This window comes from Dermacentor silvarum, chromosome 3 (genome assembly GCF_013339745.2).
Source record: "Dermacentor silvarum isolate Dsil-2018 chromosome 3, BIME_Dsil_1.4, whole genome shotgun sequence".
Lineage (NCBI taxonomy): Eukaryota > Metazoa > Arthropoda > Arachnida > Ixodida > Ixodidae > Dermacentor > Dermacentor silvarum.
The window spans coordinates 194,162,928-194,178,993 of NC_051156.1; the positions used below are offsets into that span (position 1 = coordinate 194,162,928).

The 16,066-nt window shown below is 47.1% G+C and overlaps 1 protein-coding gene across 2 annotated transcripts; it reads left to right on the forward strand.

Annotated features, from left to right (window-relative positions):
- The first annotated feature begins 1,871 nt into the window (after positions 1-1,871).
- Positions 1,872-14,112, forward strand: LOC119446393 (uncharacterized). 2 transcript variants are annotated; one of them, XM_037710818.2, is made up of 3 exons: positions 1,872-2,000; positions 3,927-4,309; positions 13,814-14,112. In XM_037710818.2, the coding sequence occupies exons 2-3, from the start codon at positions 3,961-3,963 to the stop codon at positions 13,900-13,902; spliced, it is 438 nt and encodes a 145-aa protein (XP_037566746.1). In that variant the 5' UTR covers positions 1,872-2,000; positions 3,927-3,960; the 3' UTR covers positions 13,903-14,112. The 2 variants fall into 2 exon arrangements, with proteins under 2 accessions (XP_037566746.1, XP_049520077.1); XM_049664120.1 differs by having other exon boundaries at positions 1,887-2,000; positions 3,924-4,309.
- The last annotated feature ends 1,954 nt before the right edge of the window (positions 14,113-16,066 follow it).

Below are 16,066 nucleotides of genomic sequence, written 5' to 3' on the forward strand. Positions count from 1 at the left end.
ACGAATGGCAAAATATTGTATTTTTCGCATTTCGGCTGCTTTTGGTTCAGTAAATGATCTTCAAACTTGCTTAAGTTCCGTATTTGCTTCTTTTAGAATGCAATGCCCAATTAATTTTCGACCATAAAAACTTCAACTGGGCCCACACGCTAGACTAGGCCCTCACGCGTCATGACGCTAGGCAGCGTCAAAAGCCGTGACGTCATGACTCGCTGGTGCCGAAATTTCCAGGTGGTGGCGCCACCCATCACTTATGTTTGCGCCTGACCGAGCTGCCCTCTCGCGGTGTAGAGTGATTTTCTCTTCTTTTTTTTTTTTTGGTGATGGGGAAGAGTAATTCACTTACACAGCTCAAATAATGTATCTCTTTAGTGTCTTTCAATCTCACTGCGTGCCTTTGACAGCCGCGATAACATTCATGACGCTCACGTTGCCGTTGCTTTCAACCAATTAGAACGGGCGGCCGCAAGTGATGTGCCCTAGCCGAGATAACAGCAATGAAAAGGATAAAATAAGATTGGCACAAAAGAAAGAGCATGCAAAACTAAACAAAAGCAAAAAAAAAGGCCTCCTGCTATACCGAATAACGCCACCTTGCGTGTTTCTATGACAGCGCACCTTTTACGGGACGTGCGATTATCTTTAGTTATTCTTTTAATGTATTTCGCTCACTCCGCGTTACGAACGAGCAAACGAACGGACAGGCTCACTAGCTTGGGTTGCTCAGTACATCAAAGATGTCCCTACATCCGTGAATACCTCCTGTAAAGTAAAATTACAAGCGACGGCATATTAATTTCAGAATTTAAAAAAATTATTAGCATAATTGTTCTGGAAAAACTGCTTAGAAAAGTGTATTTAAAGACTAGGGTAGCATACTCCCAAGACCTTGAAGGGACTCATGTTGAGAAGTGCAAGATTAAATACATGGCAGGTAGGCAGCAAGAGAACCAAAGTAACGTTTGCCATAAAAGTAGTTCATAAAATCAACATATAAACAAAACAGCTTGAAAGCTAAAATATTAAATAACCACAAAGAAATACAATGCAAGCCAGAAAGAGCTGGACGGAAATTAACTAAGAGAACTACTTCAATGTTTATTTTTTGTTTTAATGAATACAGCTGAGGCAATGACTTTACGTTAGGCGGAAAGGAGTTACAAAACGAATTGGCTGCAAATGACACAGTTTTTATTCCGTACATAGAGCGAACTCATGATGATAATAAACTACCGTCCGATGCGAGAAGAGTACTACTGGTGGTTTGTAATAAGTCATTATTAAAACTTCGAAACCCAGTTGACAATTAAATTATTTACAGAAAAACAAACAAGTACAACTGTATTAATATAACTTGCTCAATTATAAAACATTGCTTTCCCAATGTAATGAGGCACATTCGTGACTTAAATGACCGGGTTACCAAGGATTTGCTAACTGCTTTAGGCACCAAACGACGACCTGTTTTATTATTGTCTACTACTCTAAAACAAACTGTAGCATCTACAGCTGCCACGCACCGTGACACTGAAGCTAGCCCGCATCGCTTAGCACTCGGTCGTTAATATCCAGCTACGCGACGTTGTAGGTTACAAAAATAACCGCTGATTATTTTCTTAAAAGCGTGTACTCCTTCGACCTGACCATGCTAAATAAGTTGCAAAATCTCGCCTTTCGCGTAACGACGCAAAACTTGCTCAGATAAGACTGCAAGAAATATGGCCGGGGTTATCATTGTCCTGGTGTGCCAAGATCAGGAGCTCTCGATTCGCAGGTCCGGTACTAAAGGTCGCGACGAGCTTCAAGTGAACTTCGGTTTGCGCAACTCTATCTTAGGGCAATTACTAGAGCGACGATAAAAAGGTACCCTGTCTTGTTGTTTTCTGTCTCTCTCTCTCTTTCGTACTTCGCAAAAGCTGCTTTATAAGATAGCTGGTACCACCCGCTGCAGTCACTCGGATTTCGTATCCGTCAGCTATTCCTGAAGACAAAGAGTTGAGGTAAGTTTTGGGGCTGGTTTCTTTTTCGAATCCTCGTCAGCAGACTGAAGTAGACGAATTACTTGCAGTGCATTAACTCTGTAACATTCAAATCACTCCGGAAATCCTACACAGTGCAGCAGATGATGAGTTAATATTGTAGTTGTTTGATGTGTCTATCGCGATAGAGTCATCACACTCCCATCGCACATCAACACTCTCTCCTCTTAGAAAGACGACACTTCTTCATTTTTGTAATAGGGCTTGAGACCTTCTACTTCTTGAACACTTCTTTTGAACGTCTTCGTCACAGTACAGTGGCAAATACTCGCTACAGTGTAGGTGTAAGATCGTTTCAACCTTTTAAGAGCACGCAAGGCAAAAAGCTCACTGCATGTTTCCCTAAATGCCAACACACTTTTTTTAAGCTTCCTGTGTGTCTTCCTGCACGATGACATAACAGATGGCAGGGTAAGTGGTACATTGCATGATTCGAAGCGCTTGACGTCCCAAAGCGAAACAGACTGCGGATAATGCCATTGTGGAGGATGTTAGACTAACTTTAGCCACCTGGGGCTTATTAAAGTGTAGCCAGACGATGGTACGCGAGCGTTTCTGCACTCCTGCTCCATTAGAATGCAGTCGCTGCTGTCGGGAATTGAACAGGCGACCTCGTGCTTGGCATCGTGGTGGCGTAACGTTTGAGTAAATATGACGAGTGACACGTTAATGGGATAAGGTTACTATTACAAATAAGACTTCATCATATGTCTGTCAAATAATGTGCTAGTGGTTGGAAAAGTTGAATACGAAAGAGTTATTTTGTAAGTGTCCACCTAGAGGACTGCCCGTTCCGGTTGCGACTCAAGTGCTGATTGGCTCACCTGTCGTAACACTGAGAACGAGGCAGGCGCCCCCAACCAGCCGCCTTCTCGCTGGTACAGCTCCAGCCAATCGGAGGCGGCCACATGTGCGTACAAGGTCGTGCTCTCTATGGTACGGAGATTGATCGACTCACGATGACAGATATTTATGACACGGAAAACAGGCGCTTAAGCGCAGCAATACCGGCCAATCCGGTCTGTAGTAACATCATCATCACCACCCCTGCCAATGCCACCAACACATCCTTACACTTGCTAGACTTTCAAGCCCGAGTCCGAGCATGTTTCCCTCCTATGTATAATACCTAAGGGGTGAAGCGGGCGAGCCACACAGTGCCTGTAATAAGGCAACTAAAGGAAAGTGAACTGAATAATCTCGATTACGACTTGTCCAAGCAAGACGGGAGCGACCGAGTACACAGTACCATACAAGCTTGGTTGAGCAAGCTTGCAGGCGGGTACAGGTACTTTTTAGTTGTATGTTTATTTGCATATTGCATATTGTATATTGTATGCGGAAAGATGTGCGCGCGCTTGGAGGGGTGGTGGTGGAAGGGGGCTGGTTAGTGCGCCTCTCCTCTTCTACTCCAGCTGCGGCGGCTGAGCTCGGTCGCGCGCGTCCTATTTTGGAGGCCATCTGGGCTGGGTTCGAAGGCTAGCCGACCGGAGATAGCTGATGGCTTCGTGTGCACTATATTCTAGTTTTTTTTTTTTTAGTTCGCGTTGAAGCGAGAAGCAGCGCGAATGGCAATTCACTTGCTGCTACTACCGCTCTTCCTCACGCTAGCGTTTTCACAGCCAGTGTCCGCGGTCTTCAAGTGAGATGTGTTCATGTTTGCCTCTGCGCGCGCGGCACCACGCTTGTTAATTTAGCTAGTAAGCGAATGTTTACAAGTTTATACGATCGATCAAACTACTAGGTATCCTTACTTCATATAGCTGTCTAATAATTTGCTATCGCAATCGGTGCTTCGCCTTTCGGGCGAAACTGCGACATTTTCCCAGCGATCTATATGTATGTTCGAATCTACATCTCTGCTAAGCTTCTCCTTTCTTGAAGCAGGAACCTCGCGGCAAAGCCCATCACGACAGGCAAGATGGTCAACTCAAAGGGCGTGGTGTACTCAGTGGTCGTGGTAGTCTGCATGGTCATGGTGTACAGCGTCCTACCGGTGGTCCAGGGAAAGGCCGTCGCCAAGGCTAGCGAGGGCCCGAGTGGCTTCGACTTCACTCATTTCTTGATGCCGCCGCTTCCAAGCGAGGACTGCGTCGGCGTCGTGTCGGCCCCGGGTGGTGGCTCCACCTTGGTCCCCGACCCCAACGACTGTACGAAGTACTCCGTGTGCACGGACACCTTCAGCACCAAGATCACCTGCCCACCGGGACAGCACTTCAGCGTGGTCGACAACAGGTGCACGGCCCCGGAGGATGCCGGTTGTGATCCCGGTATGCATATATCATGTTAAGTCTCGCTTAGTGAAGAAAAAGAAAGATCGGCGCACATTCCTAATGGGCGTACACCAAGAACAGCGTGAGCTGAAAGTACACCTCGAAAAATCCGCAAGGTTACCCCCCCCCCCCCCAAAAAAAAAATCTTAAATGGACATTAAAGCGAAACGGTAAATAGACTGATAAACTACTCTTTTAAAAATTATGGGGTTTTACGTGCCAAAACCACGATCTGATTAGGAGGCACGCCATAGTAGGTGACTCCGGAAATTTGGACCACCTGGGGTTCTTTAACGTGCACCTAAATCTAAGTACACGGGTGTTTTCGCATTCCGCCCCCATCGGAATGTGGCCGCCGTGGCCGGGACTCGATCCCGCGACCTCGTGCTTAGCAGCCTAACACCATAGCCACTAAGCAACCACGGCGGGTGATAAGCTACTCTTTTAAAGCACTACGTTCGAAACACTACTACGGTAGTAGGTTAGTTATTTGAAGGGTAAATAAAACTCAAAGTTCGATTTCTTTAATTTTGCGCCGAATCACCAGTGCCTGTACCATTTAATTTGGGTCATTCTAGATTTGTAAAACTTCCGGAAGATTGCCAAGTTCACATACTTTATATCTTAGAAATACTGGCAAGCGTCAGTACTCATTTCGACGAACATGTATTCACAGGAAGAAAGTCTTACACTGGAATGGTTCGTAAGAGAAAATTTCAGCCAATCCGGATGCTAGACATAACATTAGCGAAGCCGGCTGGCCAATGGTAAAACGCACTTACGAACGCAAATATTTGTAAATTTTGCCCCAGTTTCGGTTTCCTTACATAGGAGGTGCACGCGTCATGACGTCAGGATATATTGGTTCGCTCCGTTGCTATGATCTTTGCGGCTTCTATACCTGAGCGCAACAAGAACAGACGTACGCAACATTGTTGTTGACTTGTCTATGAGCAAAGTCGTTATACATACAGCGCTATTCAAACGAGGCGGACGTTCACACAAGGGTGGAGCCTTGAAGTGAGTGAGGCGTTTATGCGTCAACTTCAGCATCAAATTAAACAATATCATAAGTGTTTCCCAACATGCACACTTGTTCCAAGTGTCACTCCTTTGTAGGCGAGAAACGTGTGGCAGTGATTCTGTGTTCAGAAAGCATTCGTGAAAACTATATAAAATATTGTCAGTTTCGCTCGTAGGCGAACCATTAAAAGCGATGGCAAGGTTCAGCCTTGCGCTGAATGCGTCTGAGAACGTTGGCGCGATGGGGAGAGTTCCAGCGGCGTTGCAGGTGTCCCATCTCTCAAGTAGTGCACGATATAAGAGCGACAGAAAAGCGTCAGCTCCGGTGAGCGAGCGAAAAATAAAAAAAAAGAATTACCTCATTTTACCTTCGCCTACCCCACGGTGTGGTATGCTCAGCAGACACTCTAAGAGAGAGCTTTGTCAGGGTTTTATAGAGTCCAGTGTGCGGGTAAACGCCGGTGGACTGGGCGTTTTACCCGATGGGCGGAGGCGTAAACGTGAGTGGCCTGCATGTTGCAGCCACCTCGTGGCGCAGAGCTCACTCAATAAAACACAGCTAATATTGCAGTAACCAAGTGAATTTCACTTTGCTACAGGTGTAAATTTTCGGCAGCAACACGAGTACGCCGTTGCCGAAAATTTACACCAGCAGCGAAGTAAAAAACACTTGATAACTGCAATATTAGCTGTGTTTGTCCGACTGAGCTCTGTGCCACCAGGTGACTGCACCATGCAGGCCGCTCACGTTTACGCCTCCGCGCCTCCGGTAAGGCGTCCAGTCCGCCTGCGTTCCCCCGAATAACGAACGTGCTAAAGCTCTCTAATGTGTGTGCGCACAACGCTCGTGCCAGTTTTTTAGAGCGATAGCTCTGCTACTGCAGGTACAAACCCAGAAAGCGCCTGGTTCTGTAAATGTAACGTTCAAGTTCAGGCAAGGTCAAACTTGGACTTAGCCTGCCACTACCGGCGGAACCCTCGAGCGACTATTCTGATGGTGCGCGGGTCAAGCAAGCAACGCTCACGCAACAAATTTGATGGTGCGCGGGTCACCGCGGTCAACGTGTTAATTAGGATAAAGTTAACTAAGGCAATCGAACCCGCGACCTTTGATGGGTGTGGCTGAGTGCTGGTAGCACCGTATGCACTGTGCTTTCGACGCTTAGTTCGCGTTGAAGCGAGAGACAGCATGGAGGTCAATTCGCTCGCTGCTGCTGCCGCCGCGCCGGGCAGCGCCTGTGTGTTCTCTTGTGGTTTTGTCTTGTCGTGTCGTCTTGTGGTGCGTTGCATTGTGGTGTTGCGGTAGTTGCTGACCCCGCCGAGCAGCGTCTGCGCCCTTTCCCAAAGCAAGCAAAACCGTGTTATCATTCGACAGACTTGGTTTAACCGCGTCTAACCACGGCAATTTTTTTTTTACTTCGTCACTTTCGGAGCCAAACGCACGGCGCGTTTCTGGAGCCCTTCTGATCCTCCACGCGGGGTCCGCGCATGCGTCGTAGAAAGCAGGACAGCATGGCCACGTCGCAAATGCGCCTCGAGGGCCCATATTAATTAAAATTCTAATAAAACAAAGCTGTCGCCATGCCGTCGCCATTGTCGTTTGTTGTCACACAGGCTGGCGTAACAGCCACAATTGTGTGTGCTTTACATATAAGCACGTTTATCCTTCTCTAAACTTCCCTAAAAAACTCAAACAACTATGCTGGACGCCAGAGCTGCCCTCCAAAATAATTCACGTATCATCTATTCCCCCAGCGCGTGGTTATTGCAAAGAAATTTATTACGCTTTATCGTTAAAGCTTAATGGAAAAAATGAAGACGCTAAGTACTCGGCCACATGCGCGGCAATGGCGTTGTTGCGTTTGGAACGTAACATTATGTTGAAAAAGCATCAGTTCAACAAGCTACAAGGACTCGTAAAGCCAGAAAGACCAAGTTGGAGCAAGAAGATGCAGCTACATGTGCATACATTCGTGTGTTGTACAGTGCAAAGAAATTCGTGTAGTCTTATTGATATAAAGCTCTCGCACTGCGGTACAATAATCTCTGGAATAATGCCTAGCACATATATTTGTCTAAGATTTGCGATTGTGGTTTTAAGCGTTTTTACCACGGTATATATTACGCTCGTTTTTCAAAATCCAAGGAATTATTTTTTTTTCTTAACGCATGAAGGCAGCAATTCAGTGGAAAGAATCATTGCAATTTGTTTGCATTTAAAAACGCTTAATTTACTAAGTCACAAAACCACCTTGTAGCCATAAAGACGAAATTTAGACAAATACGGCTGTTATCAATCATTCCCATGCTGGCTGGACCAGCATCACCGACAGGTCCCACAAACCTCTAGCGCCAAAATTTACTCTATTAATTTTTGTAGAAAATTGTATGATACGGGACGGTAGAAAGGAATAGTCCAGGATTGACGCCTTCCTATACAGAGATGCTAAAGGTCTTAGGCGTACTTACGAAGGCTGCCTAACTCCGAGTGTGGCGAAGTGCGCACATGTCTGGGTGGCACGGCAGCGTGAGTTTGCTTGCATGCGCCAGCTGTGCAGGGTGGCTGTTCCGTCTGTCAATGACAGCCGTTCACTATATAAAAACACATCAATTTATCTGCTTCTACGCTAGTATCCAAGACGTCCGGTTAAAAGACCAGCGCTGTGAGCTACGTAATGAATTACCGCGGCTCACGTTTTACTGTTCTCGCAGTAATTGAAGGAACAGTTGGTCGACACCGCGTGCATAACGATAGCCACTATGGAGGCCAAGCGAGAAGGCAGAGACGATGATGAACCCAACGCGTTGGCTCCGAAATCGGTGCCGAGAAAATGAACTCCAGGCTTACAAATGGGAAATGATTGCGTAAGGTTGAAGAAATATGACGGCAGAACTAACACACCTTGACGAAATATACATACAGCGAAGCTTTGTTGAAAGGAACAGAGAGTACTGAGAGAGACCTGTGTTGGATTTTTAGGGGCGAAGCTCCTTATAGCGGCACCCGTTCCGTCCCCATCGTAGTAGTAGTAGTAGTAGTGTGTAACCAGTTTGAGAAAAATGAGAAAAAAATTCCGAAGTTGTGTCCGTAGCGCGGAATAGAACCAGGGACCCCTCGCTTCCGAGCGCGCGGCGTTAGCCCACTACGCCACGAAGCGGACATGGACAAACGCACCACGATGGCTATAAATACCCAACATTAACGAAAGGCCGCGTTTCTAGCGCGTTTCTAACGCGTTTGTGCTAGCGCGTTACGGCCCGTGTAAGAAGCTGGTGTAAGACGCTGTGGCCTCTCCGCCTTACCTTCAACGCGTTTCGAACGCGCTGCCCAAAGCGGTGGCAAGTCAAGTTCAAGTCGAGGAGCGTTTATGAATACGGGGGGTATACTCTCTCAGCAGTCATGTGATGGCGTCGGCAAACGCGGTGCGCGTTCCGGCATGTGTAAATGGCTGCGTAAGACGCTGTGGCCGCTCCCCCTTACTAGAGAGTACTGCACGTTTCTAACGCGTTTGTGCTAGCGTCCCCTTAAGCGGGAGATCCGATGATTTCCTCCGGAGCTTCGCCCACTCATCATCATTCACCCCGTGGATATGCTGTGATTTTTTTTTTGTTATCGAAGTGCCAGTGCAAGGTCATACCGAAGCCCCTCGTTCAAACTACTTACGTCCACGTTGCAAGCTGTGCAAACGCAGCAGCCCCTTCGCATCTGCTCGGGTGTACGCGCAGGCACTTACTCTCGCGCACAAATTTGTTTGTTTGTTTGTTTGTTTCTTTGTTTGTTTGTTTGTTTGTTTGTTTGTTTGTTTGTTGTTTGTTTGTTTGTTTGTTTGTTTGTTTCTTTGTTTGTTTGTTTGTTTGTTTGTTTGTTTGTCTGTCTGTCTGTTTTGTTTGTTTGTCTCACTGTTTAACTGTTCCGTGCCCAAAGTGAAGCAGTAAGTTCAATTTGGCACACCCGTGCAACGCAGTGCGAAAGACACCGCGATCATCTCAAAGAGTTAACTGGTGTTGGCACGATAGAAAAATAAGCATACGTGAGGATGGGGCTCAATGGCTTGAGCATCGGGCCGCCGTGCAGTGGTATCAAGGTTGATTCCGCCATCGGGCACGTAATTCTAATTGTCCTTATTTAAGTGTGAGCTATTGAGCCAGACAGCATCATCACACAGAAGCCATGGCCAGGAATGCAGAGAAAGGTTCGCAAAGAAATATTCTCTTAAAGGAGCATGCATATTGGGAACGTATTACGGAATGGAATAAAAATCAGCAGCCCGCTTTCTTTCTTTCTTTCTTTCTTTCTTTCTTTCTTTCTTTCTTTCTTTCTTTCTTTCTTTCTTTCTTTCTTTCTTTCCTTCTCTCTATTTCTTTCGTTCTCTTTCTTCTTTCTTTCTCCAACACCCATCCATAAAACAACTTCCAGCTACCAGCCTCAAACTAATAGCCTCACAGAGCGCTTTCATCGCACGCTGTCCTACATGACATCAGTGTATATCAACCCTGACCACTCCAATTGGGATGTCATTCTGCCGTTCGTCACTTTCGCATACAACGCGGCTGTCCAACGCACTACGTGGAACTCGTCCTTTTTCCTTGTGTATGGTCGTCAACCGATCACTATCCTCGACGTCTCTTTCTTCGGTGTCCCGGTGCCCTGGTCGATATTAGCCCTTTCAGCCCTGAATTTTTTTTACGTGCAGAAAATTTTTTCTGCGTTTTGTATTGGTTTATTACGGCCTAAGAAGCACAAAAATATTTAGTTTATTCGGAGTACCACATCAGCATAAGATATGGTGTCATGTCCTATATATAGGACACCCGGGCTTAGTGGTTGTAAAGAGCAATATGGAGTATTTCGAAGTTGCATATTATTCTCGGATGTATCACACATTTAAGTGTATAAAAACTTGCATGATGGTGATTTGACCGTGGTTCTTTTGCATCAGAGGCATCAAAAATATTCTTCGTGCTGGTCATACACGGCTCATCATTGCACTTGAATGGCCTCAATCTTTGATAGTCGCTTTGTCAGATGTGTTTTCGTCATAGGTAGTCAATCCTTCTACTGTACAGAAATTATTGCTCCCCAAGCCTGCAAAAGCAAACTATATCCTGCTTTTCATCGTCATCGTCTTCTACCTCCAACACGTAGACGTCCTTCATCATTGGACTTGAAAGGCCTCCATCTACTTGATAGTCGCTTTATAGGGTGTATTTTCGTCATAGATGGCCAAATCTTCGTCTATTATGAAGCAATTACTGCTCCTCAAGCCTGCAAAAGCAAACTGTGTGTAGCGCCAACCGACGCCGCAACGCGGTGATGCTAAGGTCGGCGCTCTCGGCCGGCGCCTTGGTGCCGGCTGCAAAAGACGACGAAAGTAAAGTTGAGCGGCGCGTGCTCGATGCGTATGCATGGCACGCGCTAGTCTCTTCTAAAAGCATGCTGCGCTGGTCCTCTTGTTTTGGCGCTCCTATGCGACCCCTCGATTCCGGACATGTGTATCCTGGTTTTCATCGTCATCTACCTCCAACACGCCCACTTCCTTCATTATTGCACTTGAATGGCTTCCATTTACTTGATAGTTACATTGTCAGATGTATTTTCGGCATATATGGCAAATTCTTCGTCTACTGTGCAGCAATTACTGCTCCCCTAGCCTGCAAAGGTAAACTGTATATCCTGCTTTTCATCGTCATCGTCTTCTACCTCCAACACGCACACTTCTTATAGTGGAGCAAACATATTTGGGTCCTTGATACACATACTTATTACTATAGGAGTCCCCATTCCAATGAATACAGAAGTTCAGGCTGACTTACCGCCTTGGGAATAATAACACAAGAAATCGGAAGCTGTTAGAAGCAACAGCGTCCTCACTGTACATTCACTTATTCAGGGCCCTTGACAACCATTGAGCCCTGGTGTCCTATATTTAGGACACGCAGATCATGGCGTGCTGCGGGCTATGCGCAGATAAGAAGTAAAAGTTCCCGATATAAATACACTCCTAACTATATCAGAAACAACACACAAAATTATGATCGCTACTCAGACAATAGGTATTGAGTAAAATATTATCAAAAGACGTGGATACTGCTGCAGTCGTGTTTCTTGCGTTCCGCCATTTTGATTTCACCTATAGGGCTTTCTGAGGAAGACAAGGATAAAGAAACTGTCGCCTATGCTGGCGGAGGTGAATGGAGAATAGCTCAAATTCTTTTTTTGAGTTTGCTAACCATTTGCATAATGATTAAGAACAATTTCTTTTCGTGACCTTTTTATAGGACGCCAGGGCCTAAAGGGTTAGTGTGGGAGCAGTTCGTTTCGCACTTTGCACGGTGTCGCCAACGCGCCCGCGCCTCAACACCGACGCCAGTCAACAAGGCCGCAAAACTCGATATGATACATCCCACCGTGTCGTTTCCTTCAACCCTGGAGACGAAGCGGCGAATACACGCAAAATGCCTCGAGCGGCCAGTCGCGCGGCAATTTTGCGTGTATTCGCTGGCTTCTTTCACGCTCAGAAAAGCACATTTATGCAGCACGCATTGAGAAACAGAAAGCTGTATCGGGAGTTTTTCATGTTGCTATACAATGTTCTCATTGACACTTTGATAATTAGGGCATTACTTCTCGAGTTAGATAATTATTTAGAAATAACTAATTAAATCTCAGTAACCAAAAAATTACTGGCGGCTACTCCACTGTGCTGGAAACAATACGCACTAAGTTTGCTTTGCGTAACGCCTTTCCTCTTTTTTGAAATCGTGCTGCGTGATAGCTGGGACACCCTGTATATATAAATTTTGAGTGACAGGAAAGAATGCGTGCGCACTATCTCACAAGTCCCATTAGAGAGTTCATGCAGTAACGTTTTAAAGCGTCACCTCGAGATGAGACCGAAACCCCGCGAATGACCAGTGCCGACAGAAAGCCGTCGGCACTGGTCACCGCCCAGTGAAATATTGGATCCGTCAAGAGCACTGGCGCCGCTACCAGTGAATTAATCACGTTACATTAAAATTGTGAGCTGTGGTACTATGTTGGAATTTGTAATGATTTAAGATGAAAGGCATACGCTGCGAATGAAATTTCTATTTCTTTTCACGCTGCAATCGCCAACATTCTGATAAATAAATCAATCAAGGCCGACAAACCTGGTCGGAGCAACTTTGGCGTTTGAATAATATAGCAGCCATCTAGCAATCCGAAACGTTTAGACAGACCCCTACACCGACAATGGCGGGGACGCATGGCTCGTCCATATAAGTGCGATCGCAATAAAATAATTCCTTCGCAGATGTATTACGAAATTACGCAGTACTTTTATCTCGGCAGGAGAGACTTTCCCCTTCCTCACAAGAAGTTAAATAGAGCGCAGGCATTGACCCACAGATTATTGCAAACAGGCTCGTATCCCAGCCCGGCTTTATTACACAAGCTTTATCCCGACACTTATGCCAGTAGTTCTTGCAGGCACTGCAATGACTTCGCTAGCTTAGACCATATGCTCTGGCGTTGCCCCTCGTTACGAGGCACGGAACAAATAAATGAGGACAAGTGGCTCTCCGCTATCAAGAGCCCCGATGCCGGGGCGCAACTATGGGCTGTCCAGAGGGGCCACGATGCGGCGGTCGGGCGTGGCCTGACTGTCCCAACGTGGGAGCGGCCCGCTGCGCGCTGAGTCGCGTACCTCAGGACGTTCATTAAAGTTTACATCCATCCATCCTTCGCAGATGTATCATGACGGCCTCGCTCGAACGCGCTGCCTTTGTCCGCGGCAGTGCCTGGATATCATCGGCGCTGCCGTAGTTCAACAGCGATTGCGTTCCGGCGCAGCCGTGGTAGTAGAAACATCTAAGAGTAGACTTCCAGCGTGGAGCCCGCATTACTCGACGCAAGAAACAAAAATTGCGGGTAACAAGCAAAAAAACATTTTTTTTAATCTAGACTCTTAACGGTAGTTTTTACCAGCCAAAAATAATTGGTCTATGCTAATGGAATATACCGTATTCGCAAGTTAAGTTTTATTTTACAGTCATTCGTCGTAATGTGACAAATAACCATTGCGTTGTAATACACTTGATATCGACCACACCCGCCTTCGCCACAAGAAAGTAGAATTCCGTTCAGCAGGATATAACCGACACTTATTGCTAGCTCTTTCAGCTGTGCAAAACTATTATTCTGCAAGAGAGCAACTTTGCATAACGCGTTTTATCCGCATTCTAGTTTTCTTCGGGCTAAACTTGACTGTGCTCACGAAGTATTCTTGTGTTCACCTCGCGTTCGTGACGGAAGCACCCTTGACTATGGTCCCAAGGCCGGCATGCGCGTTGGTGCGTGTCTCGATCATTCTGTGAAATGAACGGAACTAATTTCTGAAACGCAGGCACCATTAATTCTATCTCCAGCGATCTCGTTACACCCAAACTTCGACGTTCCAATCTATATTAAATGCACGCTTTTTTCTCTCTTTCCAGCCTTCGCTGCCACCGCTGCTGCTGCTCCTGCTGATGCCACCGAAGCAGCCGTCGACGTAGAAGCGGAGTCAGCTGCCTCCGAGGTCTGAGAAGTCCGGTCCACTCTTGACCCTGTCTGCGGAGGACAAGTGTGGCGCTCGCTGTAGTAAACGGAGACGTTGTTCCCGCTAGCTCGTCCGCGGTCCCTGCGAAATAAATATTTGAAGGTCGCTGTGAGAAACGGATAGATTCGAACCCCCGTCAAAAAATAAACCTACAATAAGTAAGTGCACCTAATAAAGTACGATAAGACAGTGCGATTAATCTCAATTGTTTCCTTTCTTTCTTATGGTTGGCCCCAGCACTGTAATTCGTTCAGAATTCAAGGCCGCACTCTACTTCCGGCATTGACAGACCGACAGCACGGCATCACTGCACGTAGCTGTCGATCGACGTGTACGTTCGGCCCTCATCGTCATCCATCATGTATATCATTTGCACGGTTGCGATCTGTTAAGAAGCGATATCAAAAAGTGAACTAAGACAAAGACCAGACTTAAAGAGGTCTTGAACCGCCCCTCGGGCATGGTGGAAAAAAAAACATTCGACAGAAGCCTCCTCCTCAATCTTTTCTGGGCGCTTTATTCCGTAATACAGCAGATTCCGACACGCGGTTGCTATTGGCCAATAGCTGACATCAGTCGAGAAGGGTGTTTGGATCTGTGCTCTTCTTCCTACTGTTAATGCCTATATTTATTGACGTAGTTTAATAAACAGGCTGAAGTAAGTAAAAATCTGCTTTCAAATTTGGATATTAATTACGTACTTCCGGAAGAGGCCGGCTATCGTCTGCTCATGCTCGGCCACGGCCGCCCGCGTCGGAATTAAACATTGGTCACCGTGCTTATCGGTGTAGTACCTCACTTCGACTAGTTTTGTAACACTCGACGAGCCACGTAAAGAATTAAATTATGGGGCTTTACGTGCCAAAACCACGACCCGATTATGAGGCATGCCGTAGTGGGGGACGCCGGAAATGTGGACCCCCTGGGGTTCTTTAAAGTGCACCTAAATCTAAGTATACGGGTGTTTTCGCACATCGCCCCATCGAAACGCGGCCGCCGTGGCCGGGATTCGATCCCGCGACCTCGTGCTCAGCAGCCCAACACCATAGCCACTGAGCAACCACGGCCAAGTACCACGCGAAACTCAAGGTCAGACCACACGCACGCTTGCCAGCGCGCAGGGAACTACGTAGATTTCGCATTTGATAAGCGCGTCTTGCCGAGACGCGAGCGACGCGCTATCAACTCGGCTGCAAAACGACGAAGAGGCCAAGTAGACACGCTGTCATGCTCCGCTCAGTCGGCTTTGTAGCGGAGCGAGGGATGCGGTCTTCGTTCCGCTGCCGGCATAGAGTTTCTCACTATAACACCTAGAGGGTAAACTGGCGCCACCGTCTATGCGAGTTTCTTAAAGGGCTGCCGTGCCCTCATGGGAATGACGGGATATGTGTCTGCGAGGCTTGTGTTGGCTGGTGTTGTACGAGGCTTCGTCTAAAACGTGGATATGGCTACACAAATAACGCGTTCTTAAAATAAAATCTACATAAAAGGCTTTCATTCACCCATATTACATCTCTTAATAAAGTTTACTCACCTACAATGCAGCATCAAGCGAAGAAAAGCAAGAAGAGACGACAAGTTGTTCCAAAGCGAGCGAGAAACTTGTCGTCTGCCCTCCAACTTTAGCAGCCAGCTGATACTTTTATTGCGATAGCAATTATATGGACACTCCAAAGCAGATTTCTGCCGTCGGCGTCGCCGTCGCCGTTGCCGTCGCCGTTGCCGTCGCCGTGAGGTTCCGTATGACGTCAATGGAGATGAAATCGTCGCCGCGCGCCGCCGAACGCTGTGTGTGCGAGTGAAAGGGCGCGAGAGACGCGCGCTTTCACGGGGAGTGAACGCACGGCGGAGAACAAACGCGCGTTCTGCGCCGTGCTCCTTTATGATGATAAGTGGTTCTTGAGGGAAAGGGAAAGGTTGGCGCTATCTTCTGCAGCCCTTGAGGGAGCACGGCTCAGCGCCAACGGGGAGGGGTAAGTGGGAGCGAAAGAAGGGATAGAGTGGAGTCGCCATGGCTGGGCGAAGCAGAACCGGCAGGCATAGGCGGCACGTATCAGGCCTAGGGAGCCTACATGCAACGCCGTTTTAGGGTGGTGACAGCCTTTGTAAGGGTACTTGCCGCCGCCAGCTAAATTGGCGGGTTAATTGT

What these genes read in the sequence shown, in the direction of transcription:
- LOC119446393 (XM_037710818.2), top strand. Translation starts at nt 3,961, where the DNA reads ATGGTCAACTCAAAGGGCGTGGTGTACTCAGTGGTCGTGGTAGTCTGC. An exon ending in GGATGCCGGTTGTGATCCCG is followed by an intron (nt 4,310 to 13,813) that starts GTATGCATATAT and finishes CTCTCTTTCCAG; the next exon opens with CCTTCGCTGCCACCGCTGCT.